At 43.9% G+C, this 20,133-nt stretch overlaps 3 protein-coding genes across 4 annotated transcripts in view; 1 reads left to right on the top strand and 2 right to left on the bottom strand.

The window, feature by feature from the left end:
- Nucleotides 1-20,133, top strand: part of LOC110014374 (gastrula zinc finger protein XlCGF57.1) — a 526,943-nt gene that overhangs the window by 68,145 nt on the left and 438,665 nt on the right. The gene's annotated exons all lie outside the window — the stretch shown is intronic.
- The window catches only part of LOC105357660 (NACHT, LRR and PYD domains-containing protein 12), a 243,950-nt gene that overhangs the window by 221,545 nt on the left and 2,272 nt on the right, over nt 1-20,133 (bottom strand). For both annotated transcript variants that reach the window (XM_023961897.1, XM_023961900.1), the window contains exon 2: nt 18,569-18,571. The gene's annotated coding sequence lies outside the window, so the exon portion shown is untranslated. The remainder of the gene's footprint in view (nt 1-18,568; nt 18,572-20,133) is intronic.
- On the bottom strand, nt 3,616-19,647 carry LOC101164534 (NLR family CARD domain-containing protein 3-like). Its single transcript, XM_023962158.1, has 8 exons — nt 18,986-19,647; nt 15,354-15,432; nt 15,038-15,194; nt 13,107-14,898; nt 12,838-13,011; nt 11,184-11,360; nt 8,111-8,284; nt 3,616-3,859 (listed from the first exon to the last, which is right to left on the bottom strand). Exons 1-8 carry the CDS (start codon nt 19,054-19,056, stop codon nt 3,832-3,834), a joined length of 2,652 nt encoding a protein of 883 aa, XP_023817926.1. The 5' UTR covers nt 19,057-19,647; the 3' UTR covers nt 3,616-3,831.

Genomic DNA, 20,133 nt, shown 5'->3' with positions numbered 1-20,133 from the left:
CTTAAAAAAAATTAAATTAACAGTTTTAGTTAACTAGTCAGACAATATTAAAGTTGTTAAAAAAAAGTCATTAAACCAAAGCGGATATGATGTCTTTAAAACCTAATCTTGATTGTAAGAATGGCTTAAAAAACGTTGAATGGAGGAAAAACACTTTTGCGAGGGATGTAAAACTTTGTTTTAATACTGAGACTAGATGGAAACTTTCCTTCCTACTAGTTTTTCAGTTTTTTGCTGTGAAAAGTAGTCTGCAGTGAGGACATGATGGAGTCACATAAAAGTTATAATTAGAGGCGTCAAATGAACGTATTAATCCTGATCAATTAATAACAGACTTATTAGAACATTATTTATTTTACGGCGTTAATCTCATTTTTAACCTATAGCTTTTGTCCTGTTCTCAAATATAAAAAAAGCAACAAATATCCGTTTTTTTTTTTTGCATGAAGGTTTTATCTGAACTCAGCTGAAAACATGTTTTCCACATTTCCCAGTGAAGGTCTCAGTCAGAAACTACAGAAGATTGGAGAACAAACGTGGACTCTAGGAGGAGGAGCTTCATCTGTGATGAAGAGGAGAGTCATCACAGAGGAGATCACAGTGTAACATTTCTGTTGGAATAATTTATATAAGTTATCTCATACTTGCTTTTGTTTGCAGAAGTGTCTGTGTCCACATCTGTGTGTATACTTATAGGCCCAAAAGTGCTTTATAGTCACAGTCCCAGGCTCTGCTGCTGAGCACTGGTGCCAACCTCCCACCAGAGGCAAGGTGGGGTTCAGTGACTTGCCCAAGGACACTTTGACACATGGGCGTGCAGGGCGGGAATTGAACCTGCAATCTATGATCATGGGTCAGCCTGGCCTACCACTGCACCACAGCCGCCCCTATTATATTTTTGTTTCTACCCTGCATTCTCCTGGGAACCTGTGTCAGCTGTGTCTAGAATAAAAAGAATGACGTTCTGTGTTAGTTTAGCTGTGTGAAAAGTCTTTGCAGGTCTAAAGATGATGTGCTAAGGCTGCAGAAGATAGACATGTCGTAATTAATGTTTTATAATCCGGCTGCAGCTGTGCCTTCTTGTTCCCCCTCCTTAAGGCCCGTACACACTGGGACGAATTTTGCGCGATATTCGCTGACGTTTAACGCCTTGTGACTAAACAAAGGTCACCAATGTGAGTGTGCACACCGACGCGGAATAACGCCACGCGTCAAAGCGTCACTTTTTAAAAAACGCCTTGGGTTTGTTTTTTTTGGTTTGACGCGCTGCGTCGAAAACTATACGACCAATGAGAATGGCGCTTTTGCACACGTGTCTGGAGCTTCTGAAGTGACAGTAAAACAGAACTTGGAGGTGCTCGAACACAAAACTGCCTTGCTGAGCACACATACCAGTGAAGAAGATAGACGCCAAGTAGCGTCTACACTGCCGCAAAGAAATAATGACGGACATTCTAAAATATCCCCGAACTAAGCACCAGTTGGAGCTACTGGTGCTTGAAATATTCATGTTTTCTTTGTATGATTCTGACAAGCGCGTAAATACTTGCTCTCTTCTTCTGAGTGAAAATCGACTTTAAGAAGCGTAAAGTTGCGCAGCGCCTCCTTGTGTACAGGAGTATTTCTGTTTTACATTAAGCACCATCTAATGTCAGGGAATGAAATTGCATGTTCACTCGACTCACGGTTAGCGAAAATCGCCTGGGTGTGAACACAAAAAACGTGGCGAAAAACGCTGGCGAATATTCTTGCCGGTGTGTACGGGCCTTTAGAGCTCAGCGCATTATGTAAATTAGGGAAACCCAACAAAGTTAATAAAATGGGAAGCGACAGAAATATTGCGCCAGAGCGGAGAGAGATTGTAACTGGGTACTATTCTCTGTTCGTTCTCCTCGTAAAAAGGTACCTTTGTCTGTTGTCTTTCTTTCCTTCATGTTGTTATTCTGATGTTGGAGGTTGTTTTAACCCAACAATTTCTGGAACAGAAACACACAAAACAAGTTTGACTTTTCCTTCCGTTTGCTGCGTTTGCTGGAAAATGAAGTGTGTGTCGGTGTGAAACCTCAGCTCTACTTTAACAGAACACCAGAGATCTTTCTGTCTTTCTGCACTTGTTCAGAGCCAAATCTGATCTTCATGTTTGTTTGTGTCATTGCACACAGACGCACACACACTGAGCTGTTCATCACTGCAGTGACTGGGACAGAGAGGAAGATCATGTTGGTGAGCTTCAGTTTGTAGTTTTTAGCTTTCTGGACGGATTTGGGTTTAAGTGAAGGTTTTTGACCAAATGTGTTTAGTTGTTTAGCTGTTTTACTGTGGTTTGCTTAGTTACTTGTCTTGTTATGTTTAATTCTTTCTGCACCATGAGTGAGAGGGAGAGAGAGGATGATGAGTTTATTTAGCACCACTACTGCACTGTGGGGTTAATTGTGTTAATGTCAGAGAAAAGCTATGATTTCATGTTGCAAGTCCATATTTGTTTTTTTATTATTATAAAAATTAGAATATCTGCAGGCTCAAACTTAGACATATGAGAGTTCAAGAATTACAATAAATTAAGATGGAAAAACATTTTTTTGAATTGAAGTAATATGACATTTATATTTAAATTTCAGCTCTATAAACAATATTTGAGTTGGATAGACATAAGAAATTATGTTGAAAACATTTAACTCAATTACTTGTGGCAAACTTTATTTATTTATATAGCACCTTTCATTTCAGTTGAAAACACAAAGCGCTTAACATAAAAGGAGATAGAACAGTCATAAAAAAAATGAAATTGTTAAAAACAGAAAACAAAGGACAATCACATTACATTTTTCAAACTGACATAAGATTGTTTTAGCACATTTGAGATTACCATTTATCTCAATTTTGACTACTGCTGAGAAGTAGGCCAGACTGTCATATTACTCCCAAACCCCCTCCTTTCCCTGAAATCATGGATTTCTGACAGTTTTTATAAGGGGGGGGGGGGGGGGGGGGCTTCATTCAGTCTAGTACACCAAGCTTGTGATCATTAATTAGGGCCATTGACTAAGAGGGACTTGGAGGAAATGGATCTAATGTTTAATAAGCCATATTTAATGACATAATTCTGCTTGTTGTTATTGAGAGGACTGGTGTCTGTCACTTTAATATTTCTTTGTCTCCCTCCATTCACTTGCCTTTTGGAACACAAGCTAAAGCTAGGAACTGCTCAACTTTCCCTGCATGGGTTTTGCACCAGCACTCAGGGAGGCTCAGAGGACCCTGTGCTAAGAACCAGGTGGTTGCACGGAGGGAGGGGGATGCAGCTGCCAGCTGTAATCATGACAAACAGGCTTGATGCACAGAAAGTTTCTATTAGTTTCAGACATTCTAGAAAATGAGGAGATTCAACTGGATTTAGATGAAACTTCTATAAAAACTGCAGCTAAAAATCCCGTAAGCATGAAAAAGAACAGAGTTTTACCCACAAAACACCAATGAAAAAGGAAGTTCAATCAGAAAACAGTGATTGAAAACATCAATCAGACCAAAACTCTGAGTCTTAAATGTAGATCAAAGAAGAAAGTGATGATCTAGAAAATAATCTGTTTGTCTGCAGGTCTGTTTTTCTCCAGATCCTGGAGCTGCTGAACATCTGAATCCAACCCATGTTTCAGATCAACACTCCAAGTTAGAATGAGAAGAGGAAGTGCAGTTCTCCATCAGTCCACCGGGGGAGCTGCAGCACAATAACTGTCCACTTGATGCTGAGAGAGACAGTGGAGCTGATCTCAGATCAGTTCCTGCTGCAGCTCTGACACTCATCTCCACTTCCTCTGATTCCGATTCTGAACATCAGTCCAACCAGCCTTCATCCTCCCACCTGCAAAGAGAAATGAGAGAGACAGAGATGAAGGAGTGTCTCCTGATCCTGGTCTGTCAGTCAGTGATGCAGCACAGCAGCAGAAAGAACAGCAGGAGTCCTGTTCAGAGCAGCAGCTTCCTGTCATCTTGTTGGTGCAGTGGCGAGTAGCATTTCTGTATCGCTTTTGTCTAATTGCTCATGGTGGTTTCTATGGCTTGTCAAAACTGCTACTGTGACCAAATGAATGAAACCGTCACCAGGCTCAAGGACGAATTAGTAAAACTCTCTGATACTTTAAAGCAGTCACCAGATGTTTTCCAGCAATGATGGACATTCTCCAAAAACTCCCAGACCTTCTGGTTGCTCTCCCATCCACCATCATCCAGATTATTGTTCACGTTTGGACTAACGACACCTCACTGCAGCAGTCAGAGGTAACGAAATTAGATTTTCTGGACCTTTTTCTCTTTTTAAAAAACACTTGGAAAGCTGTCTTCTTTTCTGGGCCCACCCCCACTAGATCCACTAGATTTAGCAGGATCCTCTCCCTAAGCACCTGGCAGCTGTCAGTCTCTCGCAAGTTGTGTTTTGGTTTTATTGATAAGTTGGTTTTATTGATAATATCCTTTTTGGAACTGACCCTCTTTATATTGACCCGACAGTCTTCACCCCAGTCCCCTCTGAACATACGTTTTCACTGCTAGTATCCAACACACTGTGCATTGTTTTAAAGAGGACTGACTATCAACTCCCAACATTCCCCCAGAACCAACAGCTACAGCAGGGGTGTTCACACTTTTTTGGCACGTGAGCTACCATGAGTCGACAATGTCTTGAAGATCTACCCGTGTACGTGTGTGTGTGTATATATATGTGTACATATATATATACACTATTAGTAAATGTTTGTTAGTTATGTTTATCAGTTACATGTTTATTTGAACATTGTTGTTTATGTATTGATGATTAAAAAATACACAGTAAGATTACACAGAAATACTTTTGCATTAACAGATGAGGCGTGTTTTTACAAAGACAGAAAGCAGCGACTATTGTATGTCATGTTCTTTTGTAAACCGTGCAATGCGGGAGCATGGGATTTTGAAAGCACTGCTGGCTGCCTACGGAGCACATGTCACGGAAAACACTGCATCCCTAATTAGCTCGTATTTATCGGGCGACAACTACAGAGGCGATAGCAGGAGGACACAATAAAACAATAAACACTCCGGTTGTCCAGAGTGGTCTTCTGCCGGGGACTTGACGTGCCGCGGGGCAGAAAGCAAAACAAAGCAACTTTCTAATGACAGACAGTATTTGCGCTCAGTGAATTTAAAAACGCATGTGCAGTGACGTATGCATCAGAGGATGTTCAATTGGCCGGCCTGCATGTCAATCAAGTCCTGTACTTCTCAGTGAGGATTTTGATTGGCTGGTGGATTTTTTAGAAGTACGTTTTTTTTTTGTTATTTATCTTTGCTGGCCTGCAATCTACCCTCATGTCCTTGAAGATCGACCGGTCGATCTCGATCGATGTAATGAGTTTCCCTGATCTACAGGATTACAACAAAACTCTGTGCCCTCCCTCAAACCCTTCGGCCGGATATCCCACAAACCATCACCACAACTTGACATCTTCACCATTCCATCTGTTTTATCCATACGGTCTGTTACTATAGGAAACGCGACAGGAACTATAATAATCTTAAAACAGTACACATCCGGAACTCGTCCAGTCATCACCAATCCAGTCACAGCAATAAAAAAACTGAACTGAATTTTGCAGTCTTAAATGTTCAATCACTATCAAACTAATCATTTCTCATTCATGACTTTCATTTAAATCACAATCTAAATGGTCTGCTTTTAATAAAACTCTGGTCCACCAATCTCTCTGTCAGAGGCAACACCCCCGCTTTTTAACTTTACAAACAAAGATGGAAAACAAGGCATGGGTGGTGGGACTACTGCAATTGTATCTGCAGGTATTGGTTTAAGAGACACCATATGTAATGAATATTCTTCTTATGAATACCAGGCCATTGTATTTGACAATCCTGTCATGTTGTGTTTGATAGTGTTTGATAAATATAATTAAAATTTTATTTCTGATTTCTCTGAAGTGCTTTCTTTAGTATACATCGATTTTGAAAAAATAATGGTTCTAGGTAATTTTAACTTACACATTGTGCGTGATTTTATGAACATTTTAACAGTTCTGTACTTTGTTCTACATGTGAATGTGCCCACCCAGAGGTCACACTCATTACTCACGGCCTGAAGTTCCCAGTGACCTCTGTTGTGGATGTGGGCATTTCTGGGGGGTATTCCAGAAAGCAGGTTATGCTAGCTCCCACGATAAGTTTGAGGCTAAGGAAGTTGATAACCTCAGCTTTCGGTTCCAGAAATGGAGGTATGTTTCAGGGTAGGTCAAGTTACCATGGCAACTCATGCTCTGAACATAACCTGGTCCGGAGCAGGTTTAGTTGAAGCATAGTTTGTTTACAGAGAGGTGAAGCAGCATGGCGTGTCCATTTGAAGATGATCTAGTGGATGAAAAAGCTCAGATAATACTTTTTCCACCATGAGAGGGTGATAAGACCACATATGGATGTTGGAAAGATAAACTTTTTTACTTTGATCTAACTTAATTATTTGCTTCAGTTAAGATAAATCATTTTTTGTTAGGTCACCTTAAAAATAAAAAGTAGTTTTCAGACAATTATTTTCCTTTCGTTCAAATTAATTTAATTAAGAAGGTGTAACTTTGATGCTGCTGTTGGATCGGCACCGCAAGGGATTCTGGGATATCATTCCCATTGCTTGTCTGGACGGATTTGGGTTTACGTGTGGGTTTTTTACAAAATGTGTTTAGTTGTATAGCTGTTTTGCTGTGTTTGACCGTGTTTTGCCGAGCTATTTTGTCCTACTATGCTTACGTCTCTGCACCATGAGTGAGAGTAAAGTAGAGAATGATGAGTTTATATAGCACCCCTACCGCCTTAAACTGTTATGATGCTGACGGTATATTCTTTGATGAGTTTATGCACTCCGTGCCTTTTTCCCCCGTTCTTTTCATTGTCATAAAAATGAGCATATCTGCCGGCTCAAACTTAGACATATGAAAGTTCAAGAAATATAAGTAATTAAGATGGAAAAACGATTAATTGAGTAATGTGACATTTAGTTAGATAAATACGTAAATTTGAGTTGTATAAACAATTATTGAGTTTGAATAAATTTAACTAAATTATTTAAATGATTTTTCAGCCGTGTTACTTTTTTGATGGACTTATAATCTTTATCCGCCGTGTCGCGCTTTCTTTTTTTTCTCTCCATGCGTTTCCATGGTGACTCCAGAAATCGGCGATCTATTGAGAATGTCTTTATGTACCGTGCGTTAACCCAGGGTTACCAAGTCGAGCGTAATTACGCCAACTCATATCCGGTCTTTTGGAACCGACATACCCAGAGTGACTGCATTGAGAGGATCCCTGAGAGAACCATTAGAAGGCGCCGTCTACACCCTGAAGTGGTTGCACACTTTATCTCACATTTGGAAGACCAGCAACCAACTCTTTTTAATATCATCGATTCAGCATTTCAATCATGAACTCAGTCCAATTCTTACGGTGGCCCAGAAGGGTCACAACACAACACATTAACTTTACACACAACACATTAACTTTACGCACAACACATTAAATCACAACACAACACAATAACTCACAACACAACACAATAACTCACAACACAACACATTAACTCACAACACAACACATTAACTCACAACACAACACATTAACTCATGGCCCAGAAGGGTCACAACACAACACATTAACTTACCTCACAACACTTTAACTCACAACAGAAGTAAAGCAGCAATTTAGGTGCTTTTATTCTGAAATTTCCACTGGGCTGAGCGGCTAACTACCTAACAGAAAGTAATGTCACAGTGAGCTGTGGAGGGAGCGTGGAAATTGTTGTATTTGAGTTCTTGTTTGTTTTTATGTACAGCACCTTGAGCTGTTCTTTTCAATTAAAAGGTGCTTTATAAATATAATTAATTTGAATTTGAATTTGAATCTTCACCTGTTGGAGCTTCTGCTGCTCTGATTGGCTGACTGTTGTCCTGAAGCCTGTCATAATTCTCCTCAAAGCTTCACTGAGAAGCTGCAGCTTCACAGGAAACTCTGCATCTTTGCTCTCAGACTAACTTTAGGATCAAACATCTGGAAGCAGCTGGACTAACTCCAACCCTCTACTGACCTCAGAGTCTGCAGTTTGGAGTTTGGACTCTCCACCAGATCCTGGAGCTGCTGAACATCTGAATCTTGAAGGTTGTTGTATCTCAGGTCCAGTTCTGTCAGGTGGGATGGGTTGGACTTCAGAGCTGAGACCAGAGCAGCACAGCTGGTCTTTGACAAACCACAGTAAAACAACCTGAATCCAGAACAAAGAGTTGAGTTAAAAGACAAAGTTCATGTTTTCCACCCTTCACTTCTTCTAAAGAGTTCAGAGCTGAAGAAGATCAGAAAGCTTAGAAGAAGTCCAAAGATGTGAAGCAACAGCAGCAGATCAGAAGAGTCCAGCAGAAGCAGAGAAGAAGAACATTCAGGAACATTCAGGACAACATGCAGCTGCTTCAGGAAAGAAGTCCAGATGTGTGAAAGTCAAACATAAGCCTGTGGCTGCATCCAAACCAACTGATGTTGTCTAGCTTTTTTTTTTTAACTTGTCCTGTCCAACAGCTGAGCAGACAGATGAGAGCTGAAGGCCTCTTGTGTTGGAAATATTGTATTTTACAACAGTGGTTATAAATCTTCTGACAAACTAGAGGTATGTCTGAATAAACCCCTTCTGTAATCGAGGCCAGACTTTATTCATTTTAATTATTTTTGAAATTCTTTTGTGTTGTACCGTACGGAAAAGGAAAGGAGGGAAGAAGGGAGAGGGGTGTTAGAAAGAGAGGGATAGGAGGGTGATAATAGGAGGGGGGTAAAACCATGAAGCAGCATAAAGCAAAAAAGCTACTGGATGTTTATCATTACGGTAAGGTACAGATAGAATACAAATCTCAAAGGGGCGGGGCCTGTCCACACACACTCAAATGTTGTAAACCCACCTGTTAGCTGCAAAAATGTCCACATGTCAACATGTACACAATACAGATAGTGTTCACACACGCATACTTATGCCTACAAGCCAACTAGTGTGATATATTTCATTCACGCAATTTGTCGGTGCAAAGGTGAGCTAACACCTGGGGGGTATTCCAGAAAGCAGGTTATGCTAGCTCCCACGATAAGTTTGAGGCTAAGGAAGTTGATAACCTCAGCTTTCGGTTCCAGAAATGGAGGTATGTTTCAGGGTAGGTCAAGTTACCATGGCAACTCATGCTCTGAACATAACCTGGTCTGGAGCAGGTTTAGTTGAAGGTTAGTTTGTTTACAGAGAGGTGAAGCAGCATGGCGTGTCCATTTGAAGATGATTTAGTGGATGAAGAAGCTCAGATAATACTTTTTCCACCATGAGAGGGTGATAAGACCACATATGGATGTTGGAAAAATAAACTTTTTTACTTTGATCTAACTTAATTATTTGCTTCAGTTAAGATAAATCATTTTTTGTTAGGTCACCTTAAAAATAAAAAGTAGTTTTCAGACAATTATTTTCCTTTCGTTCAAATTAATTTAATTAAGAAGGTGTAACTTTGATGCTGCTGTTGGATCGGCACCGCAAGGGATTCTGGGATATCATTCCCATTGCTTGTCTGGACGGATTTGGGTTTACGTGTGGGTTTTTTACAAAATGTGTTTAGTTGTATAGCTGTTTTGCTGTGTTTGACCGTGTTTTGCCGAGCTATTTTGTCCTACTATGCTTACGTCTCTGCACCATGAGTGAGAGTAAAGTAGAGAATGATGAGTTTATATAGCACCCCTACCGCCTTAAACTGTTATGATGCTGACGGTATATTCTTTGATGAGTTTATGCACTCCGTGCATTTTTCCCCCGTTCTTTTCATTGTTATAAAAATGAGCATATCTGCCGGCTCAAACTTAGACATATGAAAGTTCAAGAAATAGAAGTAATTAAGATGGAAAAAAGATTAATGGAGTAATGTGACATTTAGTTAGATAAATACGTAAATTTGAGTTGTATAAACAATTATTGAGTTTGAATAAATTTAAATAAATTATTTAAATGATTTTTCAGCCGTGTTACTTTTTTGATGGACTTATAATTTCTATCCGCCGTCATTAAAATCTCAGACTTCGTCTCACTTCCGTCTCAAGTGTCGCGCTTTCTATTTTTTTCTCCACGCGTTTCCATGGTGACTCCAGAAATCGGCGATCTATTGACAATGTCTTTATGTGCCGTGCGTTAACCCAGGGTTACCAGGTCGAGCGTAATTACGCCAACTCATATCTGGTCTTTTGGAACCGACATACCCAGAGTAAGCAAGTTCAGGCGGATTTCAGCCCGAGTTCAGGCTCGAAGTCAGGCTAGTTTAAACATGCTTCCTGGAATACCCCCTGTGCTCAGGTGAGTGTTTATGTTCTTCTAAAATGGAGGGTGGAATGTGGAAAGGAGGAGGGGGAGCAACCAGCCACCCCCACACCCAGACCCCGCCGCAGCAGCCGCGGCAGCCAGAAGCCACTCGGCAGCAGGCAGAGAACAACCGACCCCCGGGTGCCCACGCCCGCCACCCAGGTCAGGACCAGCGGGTCGCCACAAGGCCCCCAGAGCCAGACAGCAGGGAGCAATGGGGGGAAAGAGAGTGCCGCCCGAGCCCAACCAGGAGAGCAGCCCCCCGCAGTGCCAGGAGGGCCCAACGCCGGGCCCCACCCGAGAGGGGTGCCCACAGCCCCAGACGAGCACCCCATCACCACCCAGGGGGTCCGGGCATCCCCCCGCCCGAAGTTTTCATAACAGTATAGCTTAGTCAGTTTGTTAGTTCATTTTAGTATTTTCCTATTGAACTCTTTGTATTCATGATCCTTTTGAATTCATGTTTTACTTCGAAGCCCATCGAGACGACTGTTGTTGTGATTTTGGGCTATACAAATAAAATTGAATTGAATTGAATTGAATGTTTCTGCACCAACAGCAGGAAAAGTCCACTTCCTCTTTCTGCTCAGCTCTTCTCCAAACAGCACTGAATCATGGGAGAATTTCAGCACTGTGATGCTGGAAAGTCTTCATTCAAGTTTTCAGGAGATGATCTTCCAGTCCTTCTCTGCTGCAGCCCTTCAAGCCAGAGACTTTCAGCTCCAACAGATGTGGATAACACGAAGTTGTTATCACGTTGATGTGAACAAAACAGATCATGGTGTCTGACCTCAGAGTCTGCAGTCTGCAGTCTGGACTCTCCAGAAAACCACACAGATTAAGAACTCCTGAATCCCGCAGATTCTCGTTGTAGCTCAGGTCCAGTTCTGTCAGGTTGGACAGGTTTTTCTTCAGAGCTGAGACCAGAACTTCACAGCTGATCTCTGACAAACTGCAGCTCCACAATCTGCAATCAGACAGAAAAGTGTGTTCAGGAACAGTAATCCAGCTGGAGGTCCAGGAACTTGGTCCATTCACTCAGGTGGGACCCGCCCTGATGACAGATTAGCCGCGGTTACATGGGCAGCATATCTTGATCGGATCAATGGTCGGGTTAAAATTCACCCGTGCACATGGGCACAGAAAACCTTTTTCCGATCAGAACAAACGTTCCCATGACACACACTTTCGTGCGGAATGAATAATTTGGGCATGCGCAGTAGTGATAAATCACCCGGATGCGGAAATAGGTCCCGTTGTAAACAAACCGCTTCCACAGACATTTATGCAGCAGCTCGGTAACATACGAGACGATCTTCCAAACGTGCTTTTATTAATGTTATGAATATTATGAAGTGCCAGTTCGCTCATCGTTATATTTGATCTGTGTGGTCAGTGCTTTTTTGTGGAAGAATTAAGATGGACGAAAGCTTAGGACAGGCTAACACGGGCTAACATCATTAGCCTGATGGATGGACACAAAATCCAGGACCGTGCAAGAAACGCAGCAATCTGCAGCTTTCTAAGGACTGAGCGACATTTATTTTTGCTCTGAAAAGTTCACACAGACCGCCCCAAAGCCACTCTGTGAGCTAGCGGCCCGAGCTCTGTTTGAACACGGTTCCTCCTGAGTCCTGCAGCCGCTTTACCCAGAGCGGCGGGACGGCTCGCTGTCTGAATTCTCCCACACATAACAAAACAACAAAACGCACACGTAAAAAAGCACCCCCCCCCCCCCCCCCCCCCCGACACAAAATTATTAATCCAGTTGCTCTGCTCACTCGGGTGCCAGTGGACCGAGTGAGCGTCGGGGGGCACGAAGCGCTCCTCCTCCGAATCTCCCCCGTGAGGGGTGAAAGAGAGGGGAGAGCCAGCGGGGCGAGAGCGGAGCGGCGCTTTTCACGGGGCGTCCTTAGAGCTGGTTGGTCCCGTATGCGCTCCAAAGCTTTCTCTCAGCGAAACACCGTCTATGCATGACGTAACCCAGAGCAGCAGTGACACACAATCGGAATGACCGTTTACATGTTCCACGATCGGATAAACGATCGGTATAACCCACCTATCTCGATCGGAAAGAAATTCTGATCCGAATGAGTCTGAAAGGGGCAGAGCATTCCGAACGGCGCGTTTACATGACGCATTTTCTTTCCGATCAGGCGTTCATACCGATTACTTTTGCTCATGTAAACGCGGCTACTGACAGATGACATTTTGACTGAAAAGCAATTCTCTTGGAGTTGGAGAAAAAAAAATAGACTTGAAATGATTTTAAAATGAAGTATAAAACCAGGATTTATAACTTAAGCAGAATGTTGTTTTCTTTTTACTTCTATGCAACAGTCCTCTGTTGTTTCCTCTGCACTGATGTCTATCTCACACTTTCTCCTGAAACAGTGAAAAACAGAAATCACTTGCACAGAATCAACATTTGGATGAAACCTGACCTGAGAGTCTCCAGTTTACAGTGTGGACTTTTTAGTCCAGCTGACAGAAGCTTCACTCCTAAATCCTGCAGATTGTTGTAACTCAGGTCCAGATCTCTGAGCCTGGAGGACTGAGAGCTGAGAACTGACGACAGAGCTATGCAACTTCTCTCTGACAGATTACAGCAACTCAGTCTGAAGAAAACATTGACAGACAGCAGTTATTGAAACTTTTGTTTTCCACTCAGATTCATTTGTTTACTGAAGGTGATTTTCCTGAGAGTTCTTACAGAGCTTTGTTGGAGGCTTTGATCACTGGCAGCAGCCTCAGAAGAGTCTCCTCTGAACCATAGTATTTCTGCAGGTTAAACTCTTCCAGATCTTCTTCTGATGATAGTAAGTCTGAGACCAGAGCAGACCACTGAGCAGGAGACAGTTTATCTGTGGAGAGATGTCCTGACCTCAGGGACTGTTGGATCTCCTCCACTAGAGGACCATCATTCAGTTCATTCAGACAGTGGAACAGGTTGATGCTTTTCTCTGCAGGCAGATCTTCACTGATCTTCTCCTTGATGAACTGGACTGTTTCCTGATTGGTCTGTGAGCTACTTCCTGTCTGAGTCAGCAGACCTTGTAGGAGACTCTGATTGGTCGGCAGTGAAAGACCCAGGAGGAAGCGGAGGAACAAGTCCAGGTGTCCGTTTGGACTCTGTAAGGCCTTCTCCACAGCACTCTGGTAGAACCGGACTAGACTTTTCAGTTCAGGCCTAGAGATCTGTGATTGTTCTTCCTCCATGAGGTTGAGTCCAGAGTTGGTAAATGTCAGGTGGACATGAAGAGCAGCCAGAAACTCCTGAACACTCAGATGGGTGAAGCAGAAGACCTTGTCCTGGTACAGGCCTCTCTCCTCTCTAAAGATCTGTGAGAACATTCTTGAGTACACTGAGGCTGCTCTGATATCGATGCCACACTCTGTCAGGTCAGATTCATAGAAGATCAGGTTTCCTTTCTGCAGCTGCTCAAAAGCCAATTTTCCCAGAGACTCCATCATCTTCCTGCTCCCTGGACTCCAGTCAGGATCTGTCTCAGCTCCTCCATCATACTTGACCTTCTTGACTTTGGCCTGAACCACCAGGAAGTGGATGTACATCTCAGTCAGGTTCTTGGGCAGCTCTCCTCCCTCTCTGCTCTTCAGCAGATCCTCCAGAACTGTAGCAGTGATCCAGCAGAAGACTGGGATGTGGCACATGATGTGGAGGCTTCTGGATCTCTTGATGTAGGAGATGATCCTGCTGGCCTGCTCTTCATCTCTGAACCTCTTCCTGAAGTACTCCTCCTTGTGATGGTCATTGAACCCTCTGACCTCTGTCACCATGTCAACACACGCAGCAGGGATCTGATTGGCTGCTGCAGGTCGTGTGGTTATCCAGAGGCGAGCAGAGGGAAGCAGGTTCCCCCAGATAAGGTTTGTCAGCAGATCAGGCACTGAGATGGACTTTCTAGGGTCATTTAGGATCCGAGTCTTGTGGAAGTCCAGAGGAAGTTGACACTCATCCAGACCATCAAAGATGAAGAGGACCTGGAAATGTTTGAAGCTGCAGATTCCTGCTTGTTTGGTTTCAGGGAAGAAGTGATGAACAAGTTCCACCAAGCTGAACTTCTCCTCTTTCAGCACATTCAGCTCTCTGAAAGTGAACGGAAATGTGAAGTGGAGGTTCTTGTGGGCTTTGCCTTCAGCCCAGTCCAGAGTGAACTTCTGAGTTAAGACTGTTTTCCCGATGCCAGCCACTCCCTTAGTCATCACGGTTCTGATTGGTTCTTGTCTTCCAGCTGGGAGTTGGAAGAGCTCTTCTCGTCTGATGCTTGTTTCTGCTCTGTCTGCTTTCCTGGATGCTGCTTCAATCTGTCTGACCTCGTGTTCTTTATTCAGCTCTCCTCTTCCTCCCTCTGTGATGAAGAGCTCTGTGTAGATCTCATTCAGAAGGGTTGGATTTCCTGCTTTAGCCATCCCCTCAAACAAACACTGGAACTTCTTCTTCAGACCAGATTGGACTTTATGTCGACAAACTGCAGCAGAAGATCCTGAATGAAGACAACAAACAGTAGATCAACTCTCTGTAGCCCTGAATGATGAGGGTTTGAATCCCTGTGGTTCCATGTGTTGAGAAATCAGTAAATCTTCATTTATCAGCAGCTGAAACCTTCAGAGAAATCCTCTTACTGCTCTGCAGTCCATCAGCCAGCTCCTCCTGCTTCATTCTCCTCAAGAAGTTCACTGTGATCTTCATCGGTGACTCTCTGCTGCTCCTCTGCTCTTCATCTTCATCCTCCAGCTCCTCCTCATCCTCCCTCTGACTCAGAATCTTCTTCTTCAGCTTCTTCTTGACAAAAGTGATAATGTTGAGCCAATCAGAGTGAAGTCATGGAGCCAAACATCAACTCCATGTTGGACACACTGACAGTCCACTGCTGTCCAAAGTGCAGCATGGAGACAACTGTGGACAGAATGATGGAAAAGTAGTTGTTCATGTACAAACCAGAAAGATGGAGTCCAGCTCTGTTTGATGCTGCTGGACAGATGGACCACTGGGAGTTTCTGAGCTCTGCTGGTCCAGTCTGTGAAAAATCAGCAACAATCAGATCATACTGGACCCACTGGTGTCTTGCAAACACTCAGTAGAATCATTCAGTAATTCATCTTCTAAGCTGTTTCATCCCTTTTAGGGTAACAGGGTTGCTGGAGCCTTTCCCCCAAACGCCGCACGGCAGCAGATAGAGAACAACCGCTCCCTGGGCGATCACATCTGCTACCCAGGCCAGTGCCAGACAGACTTCCACGGGGGCCCCCAGAGCCAGACAGCAGGGAGGCATGGTGGGACAGAGTGCAGCTCCAGCCCAATCAGGAGAGCAGCAGCCCCCCCACCGCGCCTAGAGGGCCCAACGCAGGGCTCACCCCAGAAGAGCGCCCACAGCCCCAGACGAGCATCTCATCACCACCTAGGAGTTCTGGGCCTCTCCCCACCCCAACCCAAGTTACGAGCCAGGACCCCCCAAGGGAGACCCGCCCAGCGCTCCAGGAAGCCACCCACCCAGCACACCGTTGGTCCAGGAAGGAGCAAGGCAGGGGCCGCCCATCCCCGCCCAGGAGGAGGGCACCCAAGAGAAGAGGGGGTCCCCAAGAAGTGTTGTAAACATGCCCCGACCAGGCTCGGCCAGAGTTGGAAATTTGGCGAGGCCCAGCGCTCAGGGGCAAGGACCAGAATCCACACCACAAGGACACAGACACCCCTCGGCTCAGGTGTAATGTGATCCCCGGGTGTTTGCCTTGCCAGAAAGCTCAGGGATCCCTCTCCCTGTGTGGAGAGAGGGCTGCCGGGTCCAGAAAGCCAGCACCCAAGGAACATGGTTGAGGTTGCCAAGGGCCCAGTACCCACTACCAGGGATGGAGTAGGGGACAGATGGTCCGAGGTCCCACCTTCCTTGCGAAATGCATGTGTGTGTTTGTGAGGGTGTGTGTGCATGTATGTGTATTTATGTTGGAGTGTATATTTTGAGGAGTACAGGGTGTTTGTACTAAGGGGGTGCAGTTAAAATTGGCTGGTAAGGTACTGAGGGGACATCTCCTGATTACTCAGTGATGCCCCATCACCCTCCCCACCAAGGGGCCCTAAATGTCTACGTTGCTGTTAAAATTGTCGGGTAGGGCGCTAAAAGGGCAACTGCTCCTTGCTGGCAGTGATGTCCAAGCACCCCCCTACCAAGGGCCCTACATGTCTAAGGTGCAAATAAAACCGAGAGAAGGGGGGCCTATTCCACACGACAACCATGGTAGGGGGACCACTGCCAAGTTGCTTCTCCCCCCAAGGTGCATCACAGGCTGAACCCCCCCCCCCCCCCCCCATCACCCTAAGAAGAGATTATATGAGGAGGAGGGTAAGTCGGGGACAGCTGGTAGACTGTCCCCGGGTGGTCAAACAAGCCTCCCCCAGCCCCCCCCCAGCATAGAGCCCAGGGGGTCCCATCCCCTGTAGCGCAGATCCCTCAGGCCCCACGCTACCCACCCCACACAGAGAGAGAGGAGCCAGGAAGCAACCCCCCCCCCCCCGGAGCAAGTCCAGGCCCCCACCCCCAGGCGTCACCCCTGAGAGCTCTGGTCTCGATGGGACCAAGAAAACAAACTAGCTGGGGCGACCGCCGATTGCCTCACCGGAGACCCCAACCCGTCAAACCTCCAAGGTCCCGTACCAATAGTGTAGCCACCCCCCTCCCCCGGGCAGCCCACCCACAGGACAGAGCCAACAAGCAACAATTAATTTTCTTCCGTTTGTCCCTTTCGGGGTTACGGGGCTGCCGGAGCCTATCCTGGCCACTTATGGGCAAACGCAGGGAACACCCTGGACAGGTTGCCAGTCTGTCGCAGGTCAGTTTAAAGGTGTTTAGATAAATTTCTGACCAGAAGCTTTCACCTGTGCTGATGCTCAAATCTGCATCCCATTTTGTTATCGGAAGTGAAATATTATTATCTAGGTTGCATAAGAGTTTGTATATTTTGGAGAGAGTTTTATTAGTTGAAAAATTAATCAGAGAGGTAACTACTTTTGGTAGCTTTAAATCATTTTCTTTGGATTTAAACTTTTGTAATAGTAGATTTAAGTTGCTGATATTCCAAGAAGTTATTTATTCCATGTTTGTCTTGTAGTTCTTGGGGTGTTATGAATCTTCTATCAAAAATTAAGTGCTTTATTAGTGTTACACCCCCTGCTTGCCAAGCTGGGAAGTTTTCTTTTGTTTATGAGGATGTCTGGGCTTTTCCAGATGGGTGTCATTTTGCATGGTTGAATTGACGAGTTTGATATTTTGAAAAATTCCTACCAGGCTGTTAAAGTGGTGTTTATATTAATACTTTGATCCTCTTCTCATTGGTAGGTCTTTAAAAGCTTGAACCTTTCTCTTCCTTCCTTCCAGATGATTTCTATTAAGTTGTTCTATGTGTCTGTCCTGTGTTTCAAGTCTAGCTCCCTGATTCAGCTTCCTGTCTGATTTTGTTTTGTTTAGCAAGCAATAAACTGTTAACCTGTCCTCGGCATCAGACTCTGCTTTGGGATCCGACCACTCAACATAACAGTCACTCCTGAAGGACACACAGCTAGGTTCAGATCCAGATCCAGTTCTGAGTCTCTGGTGGTTCCTGATAGAAAAACACTTGTTTTGTTAGAAGTGAGTTTCTTTGATGATGTTGTTTGGTGAGTTCTTTTGGATTTGGATCATCTCAGAATTTGGATCATCTCAGATCATAAATGCATCATGAATGCTGTTGTTTTCAGAACAGCAATGATTCCAACATTCATTCTGACTCACAGATGAATTACAGTTACAGTAAACTGGATTATTGATTCTCATTTAGACACAAAAGAAGACTTTAATGTTTGTTTGTTGATGAGATACAAAGAAAAAGTTATCATTTTAATGGAGACCGTTACGCATCAAAATCAATATTCTACATATTCTGTGGTTAATTATCATTAGATTAACTGTATGAAAGACCGTCATTAAAATATTTGACTAAATTTTCTTTTCTGATCTAAACATTTGTTCAAATAAGAAAATATTAAAAGATAAATTTCTGTCTAAAGTTTTTCCAACATCTCTGCTCTCAGAGACTCTCAGATCTTCTCTCATCTTCTTCAGATTCAGATCAAATCTCTGCTGTCTGTTTGGGATTCTAAACTCTCTGTCGTCGCTTTTTTTTCACCAACTTTCTCTGAGGGTTTCTGAGCTCCAAAGGACACTTGGACTTGCTCTGATTTTAGTCTTTGAAACCATTTGGAGAAGAAGAACAGAAATGTGGGAGGAGCAACATGTCAGTCAGAAATGAAAATTCCTCCTTCAGACTTTGTGCTTTGGTTGAGACGTGAGCCTCAGCTCTGCGATAATGTAGAAAATCCCAGAGAATCAATTTCATTTGCAATTAATTTTGTTCACTTCATGACCTGAGGACTTCAAACCATCAGAGAATGATGATATCATGCAAGACATTTTCAAAAGCTGTTTGAGATTTGGAGCTAAAGTTACTGTTTGGGTTTCTCTCCAACAATCAAATCCCATCTAAACACTGACTGTGGAAAAAGATTCATCAACAGATCTCTGTTCACTAGAAACTGGTTCTTACTGTGAGTCTGAAGGTCTTTGTTTTCGTCTTCTGAAGGCTGGAGGATGACCTTTGAACCGGTCACTCTTCATTGACTCACAGCTGGAGGCTGCAGACTGGACTCTCTGTGTGACCTGTTGACCTCTGCAAACACCAAACCATCAGAGTGTTGGAGGATCTGCTTCTTCATGAACAGCTGATGGACTTTGACATGAACACAGACTGAGCTGTTTAGTCTGGAATAACATGACATGTTTGGATCAACAGTTTCCAGTTGGAGGGAAAAGGTTTCAGCATTTTCTGTCAGTCAATCCAGACTTTTTTCTAGAAAAGCTGATTCCAATTCTCCGTGTAGAAATGTAGAAATTCTGATAGCAGAAAGTCAAACTAGAACAATGTGATGTTTGGAAAGCATGAAAATCTGAATCCTAGGAGTCTGCAGTGATTCTTCTCATTAGACTGGAGCTGCTGTCAGTCAGAGTCAGCAGTCAACATGTTTTCTTCTCCAACATCTCTGCTCTCAGAGACTCTCAGAAGACTCAACTGAAAAGATCTCATCACACACATGATGCTCCAAGTGAGTCTGATCAGAGAGATCCAGAACTGAACCAGACCTCAAGTCCTTCATCTGAAAACTACAGATCATCTGAACCAGAATCCAGCCTCCAAAAACTCTGACAAACACTTACTGTTCCACTCCCGAACTGATGACTTTGAAGTCAGGATTAGAATCCTTTGACATGTCACTCCTGTTGAACCCAAAGGTTGATTCAGATCCAGGTTGGTTCCTGTGAAGAATAAAGGTTGCTGGTGTGAGTGCTGAGCTCTGACATGCAGAAGATCATGGACAGTTGGAGATCTTCATCTCACCTCTGAGCTTTGCTCTGGTTGTCATGGCTACCATCTCTGCTTTTAGAGGGAGGGGCTCCCTCCTGTGGTTCCTCCCACTGATCCATGCTGCTGGATTCACTGGATCCACATCAGCTCACACACACATTCCACCTTCACCTGCAGAGGAAACATGTCCTCTTAAGCTCTGATAGACATCCTGATTGTTACCAGATGAGGTTCTGAGCTCTGTTCTCTGGTATCAAAAAACCTTTTCTTTGTTTGTGTCAACTAAGCTGATGAACCGACTGATTGGGCTGTGTGGAATGTTGTTAGAATTA

This window comes from Oryzias latipes, chromosome 2, assembly GCF_002234675.1.
Source record: "Oryzias latipes chromosome 2, ASM223467v1".
Taxonomy (NCBI): domain Eukaryota; kingdom Metazoa; phylum Chordata; class Actinopteri; order Beloniformes; family Adrianichthyidae; genus Oryzias; species Oryzias latipes.
Note: the sequence above shows the minus strand (reverse complement) of the source record. Positions and strands in the feature narration are given on the sequence as shown.

Excerpts from the sequence above, each read along its gene's own strand:
- LOC101164534 (XM_023962158.1), bottom strand. The coding sequence starts at position 19,056 with ATGAAGAGTGACCGGTTCAAAGGTCATCCTCCAGCCTTCAGAAGACGA. Across the intron at positions 8,285-11,183 it reads TGCAGACTGCAGACTCTGAG|GTTGTTTTACTGTGGTTTGT; the intron begins GTCAGACACCAT and ends TTCTGGATTCAG. Across the intron at positions 3,860-8,110 it reads TCCAAACTGCAGACTCTGAG|GTGGGAGGATGAAGGCTGGT; the intron begins GTCAGTAGAGGG and ends TTCTCTTTGCAG.